This window comes from Fistularia commersonii, chromosome 6 (assembly GCF_037954325.1).
Source record: "Fistularia commersonii isolate RoL2024-O1a breed Wild chromosome 6, RoL_Fcom_v1.0, whole genome shotgun sequence".
NCBI lineage: Eukaryota > Metazoa > Chordata > Actinopteri > Syngnathiformes > Fistulariidae > Fistularia > Fistularia commersonii.
Window position 1 is genome coordinate 21571608 of NC_141289.1, and position 18800 is coordinate 21590407.

An 18800-nucleotide genomic window follows, 5' to 3' on the forward strand; every position below is an offset into this window, starting at 1 on the left:
TTTCACACCCTTGAGTCAACAATTAGTCTCTTGCTAAACAGTCTTGCCAAAGTTGTCTCTCTAAATATATTGCAGCGAGTCATGAACGATGAATGTTGGGGTTTATGTTGATGCTTGTTTTCTGTGTGACTTTGGGGTTGCCGGGAGTTTTGTGGGTGTAGTTTGGGGTGCAAGGAATTCTGTTTTTTCTTTTACCTGGAATTGAGAACAGTTTGCGGTACCACAGGCTTGTGTGGCGTGGCTGTGGCCAACAACACATATCGTTTATTAAATATACGTTTTACCGTCATCTTCCTCCCCCTTTCTCTCTTTCCTCCTCCTTCCCTCCTTGCTCCCTCTTTCTCACCTTCTCTCCCTCCAACCTCCTCCTTCCCTCTTTCCTCCCCCTTCCCTCCCTGCTCCCCCTTTCCTTCCTTCTCTCTCTCCTTGCTCCCCCTTTCTCTCCTTCCCCCGCTTCTCCCTCCTCCTTCCCCCGCTTCTCCCTCCTCCTTCCCCCGTCACGGACAAACTGACTGGCTGGTCGGAAGCGCGTCATCGAAGCCGAAACCCAGCGAGTCAAGATGCGTTGGTTTGACGGCTCCATTCCTGATGCCATTAACTTGGCCAAACAGCAGAGCCTCGTCTTCGTCGTGGTCATCATAGGTAACGTGTTACATGTCTGTCGATTTGGAGTTTGTTAAATCAAATCAACATGAGAGCATTTCAGATTATTAGCCGGCGTTCGCTAGCTAGCTACCGTTAGCTAGCAGTCGTAGCCCGTTAGCTATTAGCCAACTTGAAAAAACTAGTAGCTGAGACAGAATTGAGGCGATTCCGTGTCGGTAGATGAATAAAGCGAAGAACCGAATGCTAGAAGGCAAAAAAATCGTGTAATTTCAACACGATTTTCGCATAACGCGGTGTCTTGTGGCGTGTTTTACGCCACCGGCTGTATGGCGTTCCACCGACCCGTCAGGTATTTTTGACAGTGCCTTCTAGCTCGACGGCGAACAGCAAATCCAAACAAAATGCTTCCGTCGATGTAAGGGTGAGCGTGAGATGAAATGTAGGAAATATCGAAGCCAAAGATTTCTCAAAGTCATACACACACATTTTGTGTGTTCGTCAGTGTGAATGTCCTGTTGTCAGTCCTGGGTGACTCATATGGGTCTCGTTGTGTGCCGTTAGGGGGAGACGAGCAGTCCACACAGCTGATCTCCAGCTGGGAGGATGAAAAAGTGTCAGGAGCAGCAGACACCTGTTGTTTGGCAATCAAAGTGGATGCTAAGAGGTATTGATGTTTTCAAGAGCAAAGAATATATCACACGTTGTACGTGTTATAACGAATGAGCACACTCCTTCATCCTCAGTCATTTGATTTGAGGTATCCAAAAGGGCATGTGTGATTATTGAAATGTATCAAGATTGTCTGGTAAGATCAGAACAGACACGGGTTCAGTGACAGTCATGTCAAATATGACATTCAGCTTCAATGGGGTAAGCTGAATACAAATATATATATATTCTTTTTTTTATAGACCTGCAAAGTCCTCTACTTCTGCATGGTGAGCAGTCTAGTATTTCTGAAAGATAGGGTACAAGATAGTTCTGCACAGCAGATTCAGTGCTTGCACTGCCATATTGAATCGTCTTTTTGCAGTTTTTTGCAACATTGCTTACTCATTAATGATATAAACTCCTGGGAGTGTATTTTGAAATGTTCCTTTCCAAACTCAACTTATGTAATTTAATTAAAGTCCAAGTATGTATTGTAAGTAATGCATAAAGTTTGCTGCATTTGTTATGACTCGTCATGCTGATCTGAAAGAGGATATTCATTCAATGTCCTGACAGAATGGTCACTTTGTTTTTAACCTACAAAGTTTCAGAACCTTTCTTTGCTGATTTTCAAATATAATAGAATCCCCCGGTACTTGACCAAGAATTCAGTCTTGCTAATTGGATCTACAATTGGTGTTGTTGGTATAATCTGAATTGAAATAGTTGAAATGAGATCTGACAAATGACAGTATGCCTGCTAGTGAGGCATTAAATATGACTAGAAAGTTTTTTTTTTTAATTTGACAAATTCTTGTCATTTGGATGTTGTTCAAATAATTTCTATTTAGTGAATTTTCCATACATCAACCTTAACTTGAAACTTCATAACATTGATAACATTATTGGTCCTAGGGTTATCACTTTCACACTTGGAAGTGTGTTTTTTTTTTTAATAAACATAGTGTAAGCTCCTTCGTTAGTGCCTCATAAAAGCAGTTTAACGAAAGGCGTTGGTTTTAGACATAATGTTTGACACAAGACCAATTGTTGAGACATGTTTATCGTCCTGACACTCCAGACACCAAAACAAGTAAAGCATTCAAATATCACCATTACATTTCATTTAATTCATTTACAAGTATTTTGAAACATTTAGAAGATGTGTTCTTGTTTTACTGACTTTTTGTTTTTTTTTCTTTCCCTGCAGTGAGACATGTGTGCAATTCTCCCAGATCTGTATCTTTTTTATTTATCAATAAGGTTATCCAGCAGTGTTTATGTCAGAATATTCTAGATATTTCAATCACAGAAAATATGGATGAACTCTCTTGCCAGTTTCCAAATGTGTCTGCACTTTAGATTTGTAAAGATAAAATAGAATTTATAAAACAACACTACTCTCCATGAGGTGGAAGTTGATGACAGCATGTTTTTTTTTTTTTATCAATGAAATACATCAGTAAGACATAATCTATTTAGAGACCGATTGGAGTGAAAAAAAGTGATGCAGACAATCTTGAGCAAAAAAAAATAAAAATAAAATCAAAAATGGTGCAAGTTTTGTGGAGTCAGTAAAAAAAAGAAAATCTTAGGTTCTCTGATTTTATTCTTTGACACAAACTGTGCAAAGATCCAGTGGTATGCATCCCCTCCAGCTTCTTTATCGGAGAAAATGGAATTCCTCTGGAGGTTGTTGCTGGCCATGTGTCTGCAGAACAACTCATGATAAGAATCAACAAAGTTAAACAGGTAGAGAAACAACGGTCTGATGTTCTATTATTTACATTTTGATATTTATATTTGTGTTAGATGAAGGCACTGTTCTGGCCAGTCACCACATAGCAATCGCTATGTGGCGCTCATGTTGGCATTGGTAAAGTTAGAACTGTTTTCTTTTTGTATTTTGATCCCTAACATGCTAAAAACATATTGGCTATTGGAAGTTTGGGGCCCAAGGGACTCAAATAGACCTATGAGAAGATGCATCAGGACAAAATTTTTCTCTGTCTCAAAACAAAATAGTTTAGTTAAGAATACGCTTATAATGATAAACCAATAGCTGAGACTTCACCAGTGGTTAAATGTTGACATTTTATGATGATTTTCTTGTGTGGGCTATTTTCAAATGCTATGTTGTTTTGAAAAATGAGGAATTATTCTGGTCATGAAGTACTAAAAAATGCATTTGAATCTGTTCCTCTCCAAATCCCTGACACAGATGTCATCAGTCTGATCTGCATCTAAAAAGTGCTCTTCCCACTCCAAATGCAAAATGATAGTTTTCTTGAACAGAATAATTTCCACTAGGAAAAGACTGATAAGTGAATGGTAGTGATGCAGTTAGTGATAAAAGCATGGCAGAAGTGAGAATTTCTTTGTCATGATTTGGTCTTAAAGTTCATGACCGTATTCAAAGCCAGTTTGTTATCAACCTTTACGTGAGGACTATAATTGTTTCAGAATGCTATCAAACATCTGTGACTCTAACTTCTGCTTGGTCATACTAATTTTTTCTTCATTAAATAGATGCATGCGCAGCAGATTGATGGTGTAACCATGTCACCAGAGACAAGTGGTCCTGTGACGATTAGCTCTACGAACTGTCCATCAGCTTTAACCGAAGAGCCTGAAGCAGAAAGAGCGTTACCAAAAGGTAAGAGAGCCGAGTTAGACTTAACAAGTATCTGGTAATTGGATTTAGAAGTTATTTAATTTCTGGGGGAAATAAATAGACACCTCAGCTTTGACTCTTCATAATTGTCTCCCTTAGCCTAAATAAATTTTTTTTTATTTTTTATTTTTTTTTTTATAATTGTGACTATATATCAGCTACACTCAGCTGTTCACATGTATCGATATTTTTTTTTTTATTAAATGCACATAGTAAGAAAAGTTTTAAATTATGTTAATGGGATTAAGAGTGTTTTTAGAGTGGTAGCAAAGTGGGAAAAAGAGAAAGTGACACAGGTCATGTTGAACATCAGAAATTTTGGGAAACATGAGTACTGAGATTTATTGTAGATCAGGGGTATCAAACATACGGCCAGCGGGCTGGAATCGGCCTGCAAGGAGGATCAATCTGGCCTGCAGGGCAATTTGAAAGGTGAAAAAATGCATAAAAGACAAGGATTTCATTTTTTAAATTAAATTCCAGAATTTTTCGCTTGGGTACGCACTATTTTGGTCAGAGAAGAAGACAAGCCGCATCACTGAGACAGACCAATCAGCAAATGTTATCAATGCGCCATCTGCTGCTTGTTACCACGTTGTTTCTACCCTGTTCTCTATCTCCCCGCTACTCCCTCATTAGCTAAATGTCGTTATCGAAACAGAGAAAAGTAGATCAAGACTGTTGAATTTTCAAAGAAAGATGGACTACGTCCTATTTATTTACGAAGACACCTTTGTGCTTTATGTGTTTGCAACAAGTTTTGGTATTTAAGGAATATGATATTCGGCGCCTCTACGAGACTCATCACAGTGAAAAATATGACAGCTTGCAAAGACAACTGAGAAGAGATAAGATCAACGAATCGCTGGCGGGTCTGAGGAAACAGCAGTCCAATGTCACTCATAGCCGAGAAATCAGTGCAGCAGCGGTTAAAGCCAGCTAGCTAATTGCTAGCAAAAAATGTGCAATTTAATGTTAGTCACCAGCTTCACTGCAGAAGAGTATGGTGGAATTCTACTGTTCATGCAACTCCATGCATATTCAGTGTGTATTGTATGTGTTTGCATGTTTACATAGATGAAGTTTACACATTTACAGGACAGATGAATATTTTCTTCCTTACTCATTTAATAGCACTCTCTTTAGTTTGTAAGGTGTAGGCAGGGGTTCAATTTAAATTTCATATGCACTTGTGCAAATGGTTTAAAAATTGAATTTTAATAGTTTTATCACTGTTTACTAAGACACTTTATAGTTTCACTGAGACACTTTATAGTTTATAGTTTATTTTTATTTCTAATTCTGCCTTTTCTTTTATTATTTATTACTGTTATATTTTCTGTAACTGGCACAGCAATTTCCTTTGGGATTAATAAAGTTGTTCTTATTCTTATTCTTAAATCCATTTCTTTATAAGTCTCATTTAATTTTAACGTACATTACTATATTTTTTCCAAACCAATTACTTGTTAAAGTTTGGTGCCTTTGTACGATCAGTTGAGATTAGTTGCAATGTGAAAGAGAAAAGTAAATTACACGTTTGTCTAAGGAAATATAAGGTGTTTCATGAAATGTTTTGTAAAAGGATTGTTCATTAAATTCCATTATTTTCCAAATGTCCTTGTACTTCACCAAAACCGAGGAAAGACATGATGTTTTGGTTATTTATTGCTGACTATGCTATCATTTTAATGGTCCGGCCCACTTGACATCTATCCTGGCCGTATGTGGCCCGCGATGAGAAATGAGTTGGACACCCCTGTTGTAGATGGACGCAAGTAGTGATATGCACCAATATTAATGAGCACGTTTGATACAGTTCTTTGGAAAAATGACCAGTAGAGGCGATTTGCTCACACTGTTGACCTGTTACACCGTTAAGTGCGTAACCTTTACCTAACCTTGACACTTCCTTGTCCACAATGGCCACCTCTACTCTTTGTTGTCTCATTTTCCTCATCTGCTGTTAACTCATTGGGCACCTGTCTATTCATATTCTTCTCTTTTTGATGACTCGAGCCTTCTGCACATCTTTCCCATCTCGATCTCTCTGTTTTCACCAACCGTCAGAAATTAGTCTTTCCTTCCTTCCCATCCAAGCCTGCATACAAATCATCTTATGGCTTTTATTTGCCCCCCCCCCACCTTATCGTTACATTTAATCTCTCTGTACTGCGTTCAGTTCTCTGTCCCACATGATCTTTTATAACTTCTTTCTCTGCATGCATTCCTGCACTTCTGAATTCCACCAACAAGACGAATTTACCGGTACTCTCCTTCCAGATAACACATGAAGTACTCTTCTACCTCTCTTCTCTATTGCATTTACCTGGATTGTCCAGTCATCTGGAGGCTTCCCCTGACCCCCCAGAGCCTGTCCTAACTCCACCCTGAAGCCCACACAGCACTTTTCCTTTTCAACCTCCATCGCTATATCCTCTGCCTCTGTCTGTCTCACCTTTCTCACCACCAGAGTTATCCTTTACACCTGTCTGGACTCTTGCAACTACTTAACAGTCACTTACCTTCAGATTACATCGCCTATACAAGTAGTTCACTCTACCGCCTCCTCTGGTAGAAAGGATTCCCCGAAAGCAATTTCCATCCTAGATACCAGACACTCATCACTTCTTCATCACCACTGTTGCCTACACCAACATGTCCATTGAAGTCTGCACCCATTTTCACTCTCTCATCCCTTAAGATGTTGCAAATCACTGTCTTTCTCACTCCAAAATTTAATTTTCTTTCTTTCCACCGATATGATGTAGGTCATGGGGCACTAACTGGCGGACCTAGGTCAAGTCACGTTTTATTTATATAACGGCAATTTCAACCGATTAGTCTTATGACACTTTATATAGAGCAGGTCCGGACCACACTCTTAAAAATGATTTACAGGGACCCAACATTCTCCCATCAGTGAGTACTTGGTGACAGTGGCAAGGTAAAAGTGCCTTTTAGAAGGCAGAAACCTCAGGCAGATCAGAGCTCAATGCAGCCGGCTTCCATCACCACCGGCTTAGGTAAAAAAGAGAGAGCGAGAGAGAGGGACAGAGATAGAAGGCATGGATATGTTAGTGAACGTAGCATCGAGCGTAGAGATGTGACTTGGTGGTGGGAGTCTATGAGTGCTCCAAAGTATAGTTGGCGCCTGGCCTTTTATGGCTTTATAGGTACAAAGAATGATTGTGAATTCTCTGAACTGTACAAGGAGCCAGTGCAGAGAAGCCAATACTGGTGAGATATGATGTACCATTCTAGTTTTCATGGGAACACGGGCAACAATATTCTGAATGAGCTGGCGAGTTTTTAACGTCTTGTTGTGACAGACCCACAAGAGAGAATCACCCAGGTTTTTAACAGGGACGTTCAGGCCTATGTGACACCATCTAGCGAAGCTGTATCATAAGCATACTGTTCCATTGATGTTTAGAGCCTGGAATAATGACTTTGGTTTTGTTTGATGGTTTGGTTTGTTTTCACAAAAAGTTGTTAGTTGGCCAGATTTTAATGTCCTTCAGAAAGATCTCGAGTTTATTAAACAAACTGGTTTCATCTGGCTTCAATGAGTGGTACAACGACGTGTTGTCCGCATTGAGGTAAAGATCTATGGAGAGCTCCCCAATTATATTCAGAGTACCTTTCGGAACACTATAACTTTGGTCCACTCAAGGACATCTTGTTCATGTGTTCAACTTGAGATCTCTAAGATCGATAGGGCTCGATCCAGTCCAGTGCAGCTCCTCTAATGCCAATCAAATATACTAGCCTTTCTCATGAAATTTGTTGAACAATGGTATGGAATACCGTGCTGACCCAGAAGCTGTTCCATGTGGACCATGACCTGCAGTCAGAATAGAAGATCATGATTCAGAATCTGACCGGGTGCTTCTGGTATAGCTTTTGTAGTCGTTACATCAATGATTTAGTCCAGGCCTGGCCAACCTGTGGCTACGGAGCTGCATGCGGCTCTAAAGTTCATGTTGAATTTTGTGTTTGTGTGTTTTTCTCTTGTGCAATCACATGCAGTTTGGATTATTTCTTACTCATTTAGTTATGATCGAAAATATGCTGCTGCATTCTGAAAATGCAAAGGAATTCCTGCTTGTTCATTTTTATGTGAATTATAACTTATTATTCACTTAGTCTTGAGTCAGAATATGCTGCGGTATTCTTAAAGTGACAAAGCATTCTGCTTGTGCATTTCAATTTGGGTTTTGATACCTATCTATCCTGTGTTTTCGTTTGTTTTACATTTTGATTTAGTTGTATCTTATACCTCCAAACTAATGTTATCATCATTCATTCATCAACAGACATATTTGTCACTGTGGGGGTATTATGAAGCCACTTTGTCCTCTTCTCTGTACTATTTTTGTTGAAACGCTGTATTGTTCATCAACTTAATTTTACAGTTTGCTACTGGTATTGTTTCCTCAAACTGTTCATAACATTATTATTATACTTCTTTCTGTACTATACTGAATGTTTGTGTGTTGCACAAGGTTACTTCCTTTTCACTGCTAAAAAGCACTATCAGCTGCTTAGTCTGTCAATTACTCAATTGCTATTCAGACACATTTTTATTTCAATTTCATTTATTGCAAAACTGTTGTCGATAAAATTGAGTTTCAGTCATTGGATTTAGGATGAACGACATCAACTTGGGTTGTGTATTTTCTTTACTTAGCTACCCTCTCAAGCACAGCAGAGGACGGCGACTCTTCAGGTGTGTCTCCTACAGAGTGTAAAAATGCATCTTCAGCTCATGCCACTTCGTCTTCTCAGAGTGAAGACAATCTGGATGCTAAGCTGGAGAGGTAAGAGCACACTTAATATTTACTTCTTTGTGCACTTTAACAAACTTCCTATCTAATAGAGTAATCACCAGTATAATTTATGCAAATTGCGGTTCCACTATAAATGTGCCACAATAACACATTTACCACTATATTTTGATTTAGTCAACCATAATTACGCACTGTGACATTCGCATTGTCAAACAATTGAATTTTTCAGTCAAAATGGAGGTGTGTACATCGGCCCAACTAATTGAGATTTAGTGCTATGATGATAATGGGTACACAAATTGATTTATTCAGATATTGACATTGGTCTCAAGATCATCTATTTTCCTTAAAGTGGGTCTTCTGGGTTTTCGCGCTGAGTTACATAGAGTTGAATTAAGTAACATGAATACATTGTTCTTTCAGACTGACTAAGAAGCTGGAGGAGAGACGAGAGCAAAAGAAGAGAGGAGAGGAAGAGGTAAGGAAACAAGCCTTTGCTGAGGAGCAAATACTCATCAATGTGTAGTGATTCAGAATAGAATAGAACACAGACATCGGGCAGACGCTATGATCCAAAGCGTCTTACAACGGAGATGCCAGGGATTGAACCCAGGACCTGGCATCTGCTCTACCACTGAGCTACACATTTATACATTCAGATATAGTAAGGCCATTGTACATCTTAAAGGGGACCTAATGTATGAATTGCGGACATTTTGCATCCTGACTTGTCTGGCTCATTGTCATATACACTCACCGGCCACTTTATTGGGTACACCTGTCCAACTGCTCGTTAAAACTTAATTTCTAATCAGCCAATCACATGGCGGCAACTCAGTGCATTTAGGCATGTAGACATGGTCAAGACAATCTCCTGCAATTCAAACTGAGCATCAGTCTGGGGAAGAAAGGTGATTTGAGTGACTTTGTATGTGGCATGGTTGTTGGCGCCAGAAGGGCTGGTCTGAGTATTTCAGAAACTGCTGATCTACTTGGATTTTCACGCACAACCATCTCTAGGGTTTACAGAGAATGGTCCGAAAAAGAAAAAATATCCAGTGAGCGGCAGTTCTGTGGGCGGAAATGCCTTGTCGATGCCAGAGGTCAGAGGAGAATGGCCAGACTGGTTCCAGCTGATAGAAAGGCAGCAGTGACTCAAATAACCACCCGTTCCAACCAAGGTAGGCAGAAGAGCATCTCTGAACGCACAGTACGTCCAACTTTGAGGCAGATGGGCTACAGCAGCAGAAGACCACGCCGGGTGCCACTCCTTTCAGCTAAGAACAGGAAACTGAGGCTACAATTTGCACAAGCGCATCGAAATTGGACAATAGAAGATTGGAAAAACGTTGCCTGGTCTGATGAGTCTCGATTTCTGTTGCGACGTTCGGATGGTAGGGTCAGAATTTGGCGTCAACAACATGAAAGCATGGATCATCCTGCCTTGTATCAACGGTTCAGGCTGGTGGTGGTGGTGTAATGGTGTGGGGAATATTTTCTTGGCACTCTTTGGGCCCCTTGGTACCAATTGAGCATCGTTGCAATGCCACAGCCTACCTGAGTATTGGTGCTGACCATGTCCATCCCTTTATGACCACAATGTACCCAACTTCTGATGGCTACTTTCAGCAGGATAATGCGCCACGTCATAAAGCTGGAATCATCTCAGACCGGTTTCTTGAACATGACAATGAGTTCACTGTACTCAAATGGCCTCCACAGTCACCAGATATCAATCGAATAGAGCATCTTTGGGATGTGGTGGAACGGGAGATTCGCATCATGGATGTGCAGCCGACAAATCTGCGCCAACTGTGTGATGCCATCATGTCAATATGGACCAAACTCTCTGAGGAATGCTTCCAGCACCTTGTTGAATCTATGCCACCAAGAATTGAGGCAGTTCTGAAGGCAAAAGGGGGTCCAACCCGTTACTAGCATGGTGTACCTAATAAAGTGGCTGGTGAGTGTAAGTTCTAAAGGTTAAAAGAATATGAGCAGATTCCATGTAAACAGAATTGATCCAAGCAATTGCAAAATGTCATGGTCAGTCTCTCATCCTTGCACAGATGACTATAAAATAGCAAAGTCGGATACAATATAAACCTTACTTATGTCTTTGGGGTTATAAATTTACCTGTGCGACTCACAAAATTTGAATGCAGTGGAAAAAACATCAACATTTTTTGTCACTCATTTCCGCAAGTCAAACCCATGAAGACTATTGTTTACAGCCAAATATTTCAAGTGTTCGTTTCTTGAATTTTTGATGATTATGGCTCACAGAAAACAAAAACCAAGCTCAGTGTCCCAGAAAATTGGATTATTGGACAAGATCAATAAATACAGGATATTTAAAACACAAATGTCAGGCGTCTGAAAAGTATGCACAATACTTGGTTGGGCCTGTTTTGCATGAATTACAGCATCAGTGCAGGATGGCATGGTGGGGTCAGTCTGTGGCACTGCTCAGGTGGAATGGAAGCCTATATTGCTTTGATAGCAGCCTTCAGGTCATCTGGTGTCTCATCTTCCTCCTGATAATACCCCATAAGTTCCTCATGAGGTTCAGGTCAGGCGAGTTTGCGGGCCAATAAAGCACAGTAACACCGTGGTCTGGTGCCAGGTCCTGCTTGAAAATGATATCAGCATCTCCATCAAGCTAGTCAGGAGAAGGAAGCATGACCCCAGCCTCCATTCACTCCTTGTGAAGTTACCCATCATTCATGAATAATCTTGACTGTCCTCTCAAGGCTGTGGTTATCCCTTCTGCTGGTGCGCCTTTTCCATACCCTCTCCTTCCACACAACTTTCAATGAATATTCTTGGTTACAGCACTTTGTGAACCATCAGCTTCTCTAGCAATGGCCTTTTGTGGTTTACCCTCCTTGTGGAGGGTGTCAATGACTGTCTCCAAACATCTGTCAAGTCAGCAGTCTTACCCATGACCGTGTAGCCGACTGACCCAGACGGCCAGACTATTTATAGGCTCAGGTACATTAGCTGTTTCGAATGATCAACTTTCTTCGCGATAATCCAATTTTCTGCAACTTAATGAGAAAGAATTTGAAAAACTTATGTCTACGATTAAAGCACAGGGTTACCAGGATTTCGGAATTGTCTAGAGTACTACTTACATTACAGTCATTTGGAAGACGCTTTTATCCAAAGCGACTCCTAAAAAGTGCAATTCAGTCACTGAAGTACCAGTAGTCAGAAGTCAGAGGTGACCACTCAACCAGATAGCCATCTCAGAACCATGAATAGAATGAACCACTCATTCTATTAGAACCACTTATACAATGAGGAAAAGCTTTATAGAATGAGCTCTTTAGATAATCTGAATCAATTCAACAATTGTAATGCTCAGCATAAAAACAATGACATAAGAAGCAACTTGGATTTCATACAGCTGTGTAACCCTCTCTGCTGGTGCAAGGCTGACAGGCCCCTGGACCAAGAACCATCACCCAGACACTTGGCGACAGGCTTCCCACCAAGAGGGTCACGCTCTTTTCATTCTAAAAACAGTTGTTTGTGTTAAACCATACACTCAGTTGAAGTACCAAGCCATTCTTGTAGTCACTGGATGATGCCCGGATCAGTGTTTGATTAGGTTTCTTCAAATCCTTTTTAGTCTCCAGTGCCTATCAAATATCTGAATTTTTGATGAAGGACGGGCTGGTATTTACCTCATTCATCTCGAACAACATTTTGACAACCGTATATAGTGAAACACGATGAATTTTTAATCATCTGGGCTTAACAAAATTCTGTATTTGTACTGTACTTCAAAATAGAATGAAATCAGAAAGGAAATGGAGCGACGGAAGATGGGGAAAGATGTGCAAGACTTCAAGAGGAAACAAGAAGAGGAGAAGACCAAGAGGCTCCTGGAGGAAAGAAACCGGGAGAAGGAAGAGGAGAGAGCTGCCAGGGAGCGTGTCAAAATGCAGATTGCTTTGGTAACCTTTTGCTCTTTTCAAGCTTCAAGAAATGTATTAAACAACTGATTAAATGGAGAAGACATCAAGCTGCTACTTAAGCTTTTCCATATTGCACATGTGAAAATTTTAGTTTTTGCACATTACTTCATGTGACTCCAACTAAAGGCATTTATACTTGGCCTTTGTTGAATTTGACTTCAATTTTGACACTGTTCCTAATTCGAATGACCACAAAATTAAAATAAAGAGCATTGTAGAGTAAAAAAGTAATACTCACCTCATTTCACGGCTATTACTCCCCATCCCGCCAACACAAACTAAAAAATAATAATTAGAGGCTGGGTAAAAATAAACCCTGAATTCAAACCAGCGGTAAATAATTCAGATTCTTTTGAAACTCAATTTCTTGACGGTCAAGTTATATGAAAGGTGTAGAGGACAAGGGACAAAGTGGACTTGTAAGATTTTGATGGACAGTGAATATGCAAAAGTTATTCAAATGAAAAATGTATAAACATGAGGAAAAAAAGATTAAAGTCCCTCAGGAACAGGGGTCTCATACCCAGTTTAGCCGGTGACCGCTGGATGTTGAGTCAGGGGGAGGCTGGTCCCATCTTCTCAATCTTTATTAATAACAAATCTTCAGAACATAGGCTTACCTACTACTACCTCTAACACTTTTCTTCTCTTCTCCTGCTGATGGAGACCTGGCAGTGCTTCATATTTCACAGCTGAGCCACATTTGGCTCGAGGGAGGAATTTCATTTAGATTCTCAATATATCTGCAAGATGCTCGTTGGTGTTTAGACCTGAATCTTGACTTATTCAAGTTCATGGTGGAGAAGAAGTTTTCACACAGATGTGTGTTCCCCAAAAGGCAAATGGTCTGTCTGAACATCTGAGAAAGCTCTCAGGAGGTGGGGGGCAATTCAAAAATTGTCCAAGCTTGTCTGCTCATCTGCTCGTCTCCCTGAACTGGGCTTTGGGTCCTATTTGCATGGCAGGTCATTTAGCAACACTTGAAGCACAGGAGGGGCATCTTGCACATCGAAGGAGAAGGGGTTAGCAACAGTGAATAAAGTGACTGTTTGTCTTGAAGTCTGCAAACCTGTGATCAAATTCCTGCTGTCGCCTCACAATGGCATCAGCATACTTCTCACCACTCAGCGTGTGCCCGCATCCGTGAGTTTGTTGCATGTCGGGAGATTGCAGAGGTTTGTCTGAGAGAGCTGGGCTCTCCTTAACACAATACTGCTTATCCTGCGTAACGTTGTGGGGGATGCCGGGGCCTATCCCAGCTGCCATCTGCCTTTCTACACTCTTATGCACTTGTTCATTTATTCATAAAGGAAGCACACTGTCACAGCTGTTTCATAATCAAAATTGTTTGAAATAGAGTGAAGTATTCGAGACATACTATACCCAACAGCTTTGACTCAATTGCAGTTGTGGGACAAAATGTATCCCTCTCAAGATATCAAGGCGTAACATAAATATGACATCGGCTTCTTCTGAAACTAGACTTTGCCCGCTCTTACCTGCAGGATCGAGCTGACAGAGCAGCTCGCTATGCCAGAAACAAGGAAGAAGATGAGGCTGCCAAGCAAGTGTTGCTGCAGGCCAGAGAGGCAGAACACAGGGCCAACAGGGAAGCCGTCCTCCGGGAGAGGAGGTAAACAGACTCAAGCCTGTCCCACCACAAAGGGAAAACTTTTGTTTTTTTACTATGTTTTCAGAGTTTATATTGATGTGGTTTTCAAGAAGCAATGGTAGTCATATTAATCCATCAATCATATTTAAGTCAGATGTTAGAACTTGTAATTCAAGTTAAGTCATTGCTTAAATGTGTTTACTTCCATCATCCACAATTTGAGGGAACTTTTGGGAGATTTCTTTTTAGGCAAATATGGAGTTTAGATACTTCAGAGACAAACTGTTGTTTACAGTACTTGATAGTGACAAATGACAAAGTTGTTAATTGTTTCTTAGTTTTGAATCCACCAAATGATTTTATTCTACTGCATAAAGCTATTTTTCAGTGATAGTAATAGTTCAGTTTTTTTGTTTTTGTTTTTGTACCCCCAGTCTTTCAGTCATTAGCTCGAGATCATATATATTTTGTTTTTTGAAATTTAATTTGTGTGTCTATATATTTGAATAATTACCGAATTGTGTGTTAGAAGAATAATTTTGAATTTGTGTATGTATCTTTATGTGACTTCAGCACGACTACAAGGATACAGTTCCGCCTCCCAGATGGTTCTTCTTTCACCAATCAATTTCTCTCTCAGGCCAAACTTCAAGAGGCTTGGCAGTTTGCGAAACAGGTAAATCAAAAGAAATTCATTCAAAATGATTACACTCTTTATTACAATGTGTCACAACAAATTTTCTGTACTTCTCTTTCAACACTTTAACAATACTTAGCTCAAATTATTATTATTTTTTATCTAACAACATTAATATTTAATCAAATACCTCTAATATTTTTACATGTTTTTTTTTCTGCCCATATGCACGTTTTACACTCATGACCTCATTACTGAAGTCATGGAAATAATTTTTATTATATATTATATGCAATATACTTAGTTATAAATTTTTTTCATATATAATGATGATAAAACTACAACGACAACAATCTTGTCAAACTACAACTTGATTCTTTCAGCAATTTTTTGCCACCATGGTTGTTTTCATGGGTATTTGCAGAGCCTCTGCCATTTCATGATCAGAATAAGAGAAACTTTATTTATTCCTGAGGGGCAATTGGAGGGCACAGTGGGTAGCATAACAACCTAGAACGGATGAACAGCTATAAATATATATTTTTAAACGTTAACCTATAAAATATAGGTAAGGGGGGGGGGGGCTAAGGGGCAGTGTGGTGCAGGAAGTAGAGCAGTCGTCTTTGGAAGCGAACATTCGTGGTTGGATTCCAGGCTCCGACTAGTGTGCCGACGAGTTGTTGAGCAAGACACTGAACCCCTAACTGCTCCCCTGGTAGCCGCTCTGCTCAAGGTTTATCCACGATGGGTTCATTGCAGAGAACAAATTTCCCCACGGGGATTAATAAAGAATAAATTATTATTACTACACTGAAAGCAGAATTGAGCATCTATGACTAGCCAACACATTCGCTGTCTCCCACACCTTCCTTATCATTTTTCCCCATGAGGGATTGATAATTATAAATTAAAATTAATTCATTTAAATAAGAATTGCCCCCCCATCTGCTCCTCTCTCTGGGCGGTCCATACCAATCGATGCCCTTCGCGTACCCGTTCATCCATACTCTGCCGCCAATACCGCCCTTGTGATGGTTTGTCTGCCAGGTTTCCTTTTTCTCTTTTTTCATCTATTGGCTGTAAGACTTGCGGTTAATAACAAACATGCTTGATTCATGAAAGATTCATGAAAGATTCTTTTGGCCACTTCAACACATTCTGTTTCCCTGTTGAAATGAATGATGGTATGTGGAGAGTACCCTGATTCTAGGCCATGCCTATAACTAACTAGCATCTGTCCATGAGTTGAAAGTAATTTTACCTTTTTTGCTGAAAGAGCCAGACTGGATGACTTTGCTGTGCAAATCAATTACCTTATTAGTAGACTTTTTCACGCTTTCTTAGGAGGTGGGAAACCGCTATGGGAACTTTTCCTTGGCTACCATGTTTCCTAGACGGGAATTTACCAATGAAGACCTGAGCAAATCTCTATTGGAGCTGGAACTGTCTCCAAGTGCGTCCATTGTGTTGCTTCCTGTAAGTAGCCTGTTAGTGCACTTTTTAACAGAACCTGGAACATTTTTAACAGTAAGAGTTGCACTCAGAATGCTATAATCATAGATCACACCTTCTTGTTCACTTCTTTTTATGGCTTAAGCAAATAGTTCATACCAGAAGGTTAGCTTGGCATGAAGAAGTTATAAAGGTAAATTCCAAATGGACAGTATTTATGTCATTATTTTCAAGTTTTTCATGGATCAAATGACTCCTGATCCATGAACATCCGTACGTGCATCTACAAGTGGTTCTCCCTTTCCTTTTGTGTGCCTGTAGTGTGATGATAAGGCATATTATGGCGGTGTTCTCTTTTGTAGCAGTCCTGCAGGCCAGCACACACAATGGTCCAGTCTTCAAGAGATGGTATTTGGGCAGTTTTGGGCACTCTTCTCTATCCCCTGCTGGCTGTATGGAGATTCCTCAGCTCATTTCTGTTTGTTAGCCCACCTCCTCCGGGAGAAACATCTAGAACCCCTTCCCCCCAGTCTAACTTCTACACAAACTCAGCATCTGTTCCTGACAAACCAAAGAGGTGAGTGTCACGCGATGCTCTATAGCAGATACTTTGATCACGTCCTAATTCAGTATTTGGGGAAACTGGCACAATTTATTGTTCATCAATTGAGGGAACCTGTCTTTTATGTACATAGTCATGAGAAGAAGCCCAAGAACTTCAAGAAAGAAGGTAAAATCTGTCAGCTCAGGACTCAGGAGGATAGTGAAGAAGATAACAACACCTGGAATGGGAACTCCACTCAACAGATGTAAAACAATTTAAGCAGCAGTCCTTCTATCAGGTGACCTCCACCCATACCCTCCCTGGCACCTTTGTGAATTAATTCTGTCTTGACAGAAGGCAGTTCTGAGGGCTGATCTTTTTTTTTTTTCTTATTGTGCTGCTGTCAAGTGCCACTATACCTGTATATGTTAGATCTAAAATAATCAACAGATAGTCTGTGACATTGAAATATCTCAAAATGTCAGCTCAATTTACACCAGCTCTCTTTAGTTTCCCTTCTCAGAGGTGGTCACTCAACATGATTCAAATGATTCAGGTCGTTGTGTTTGCAGAGGGCAGAAACTGAGTGTGACATTTGACCCAGGTGTTTAAAAGTATGTGCTTTTGCTTTTTGAAATTAGAAGAAGTGACCGGACAATGACAAGAAGATTTTCTTATAGATCTTTAAGAAGATGTGACGATAGACCTTTCATGCAGCTGCAGGCAGAGGTACATCTGCTGGTGGCTTTAGCACATCATCACTATATACTGTTCTTTTTGTAGATGACAATAAATACCCATCCGATCAAAATTGAAGAGAACTGTGTGTCTTGGCAGTTTGTTAATGAAAAAACATTAGGTAATGTTTCTGAAGACTGTTTTTTGACTGTTTTGTTTTTTGTTTTAACTAGTTCCTTCGAAATACTATTAAAGGCACAATTTCAGAAAATCTTCTGTGGGACACAAAGCAGAGCGTCATTGTCGCAGCAGAATCAGAAAACACTTTATTTGTCCCCAAGGGGCAATTAGGAGGTCCATCAAAATAAAATTTTTATCCACAATTAATATCAGTGACTTATTTTGTCAATTGCAATTGAGGTTCTAATATCGAGATGCAAAAATCCTATTTTACTTTAAATTGGTCAAGCTCCGTTCAGTCCGTCTCCATCACATCCCATAAAGAATTGAGCTTTATGGGCTGGCCTCGTGGCTCTGGGATTTGGTAATAATGACCCCTCCGGGCCATTTCCAAGTGGGAGGAGGCTCTGGGGAGGGAGTGTCTCTGTTGGCTGGCTTGGGAAAACCTCAGATTCCCCTGAAAATGCTGGACAAAGTGGCCAGGGAGGGGGACTCCAGATAAGCTGCAGAAGATGAATGAATTGATGGATATTCGGGATCCCCTGTTTTTCCCCTCTCTACCTTCCTTTGGCTCAAAGAACTGATTTTTCCCTGTGCTGTTTAGATTTTTATTGTGCATTTCACCAATCACAAGAAAGTTTGAGATTTCTGCACAAAGGACAGTTTATGGTGGATGTGCCTTTTTTGCAATATGTATGGCACACCTACAGTGGTCGTCATGTTAAAAGTGGCATAATATTTCATTTCAAACAGTAATCTCTTAAAAGTATATGGCAGCAGTATTTCTGCTGTAATAGTAACAATAATAATAATAATAATGACGATAATAATAATAATACTAAGTGTTTTTAAAACCTATTCCTTAGTAATCAGTGCATAGCGCATGAGCAATGTGTGTATATTTTCCATTTATTCCTTTGTAATTAATGTTGAAGGAAATTTGCCAAATTAATGATAAATGAGAGGTTTAATTTTTTTTCGTTAAAA

General features: G+C 40.0%; 1 protein-coding gene across 3 annotated transcripts; it reads left to right on the top strand.

The window, feature by feature from the left end:
* The first annotated feature begins 484 nt into the window (after nt 1-484).
* On the top strand, nt 485-18016 carry ubxn4 (UBX domain protein 4). Of its 3 annotated transcripts, none has more exons than XM_086148732.1 (13): nt 485-642; nt 1168-1270; nt 2468-2496; nt 2891-3009; nt 3787-3913; nt 8625-8754; nt 9148-9202; nt 12525-12689; nt 14216-14343; nt 14896-14998; nt 16304-16435; nt 16774-16988; nt 17107-18016. In XM_086148732.1, the coding sequence occupies exons 1-13, from the start codon at nt 561-563 to the stop codon at nt 17222-17224; spliced, it is 1506 nt and encodes a 501-aa protein (XP_086004858.1). In that variant the 5' UTR covers nt 485-560; the 3' UTR covers nt 17225-18016. The 3 variants fall into 3 exon arrangements, with proteins under 3 accessions (XP_086004858.1, XP_086004859.1, XP_086004860.1); XM_086148733.1 differs by having other exon boundaries at nt 16777-16988; XM_086148734.1 differs by lacking the exon at nt 12525-12689.
* Nucleotides 18017-18800: the final 784 nt, after the last annotated feature.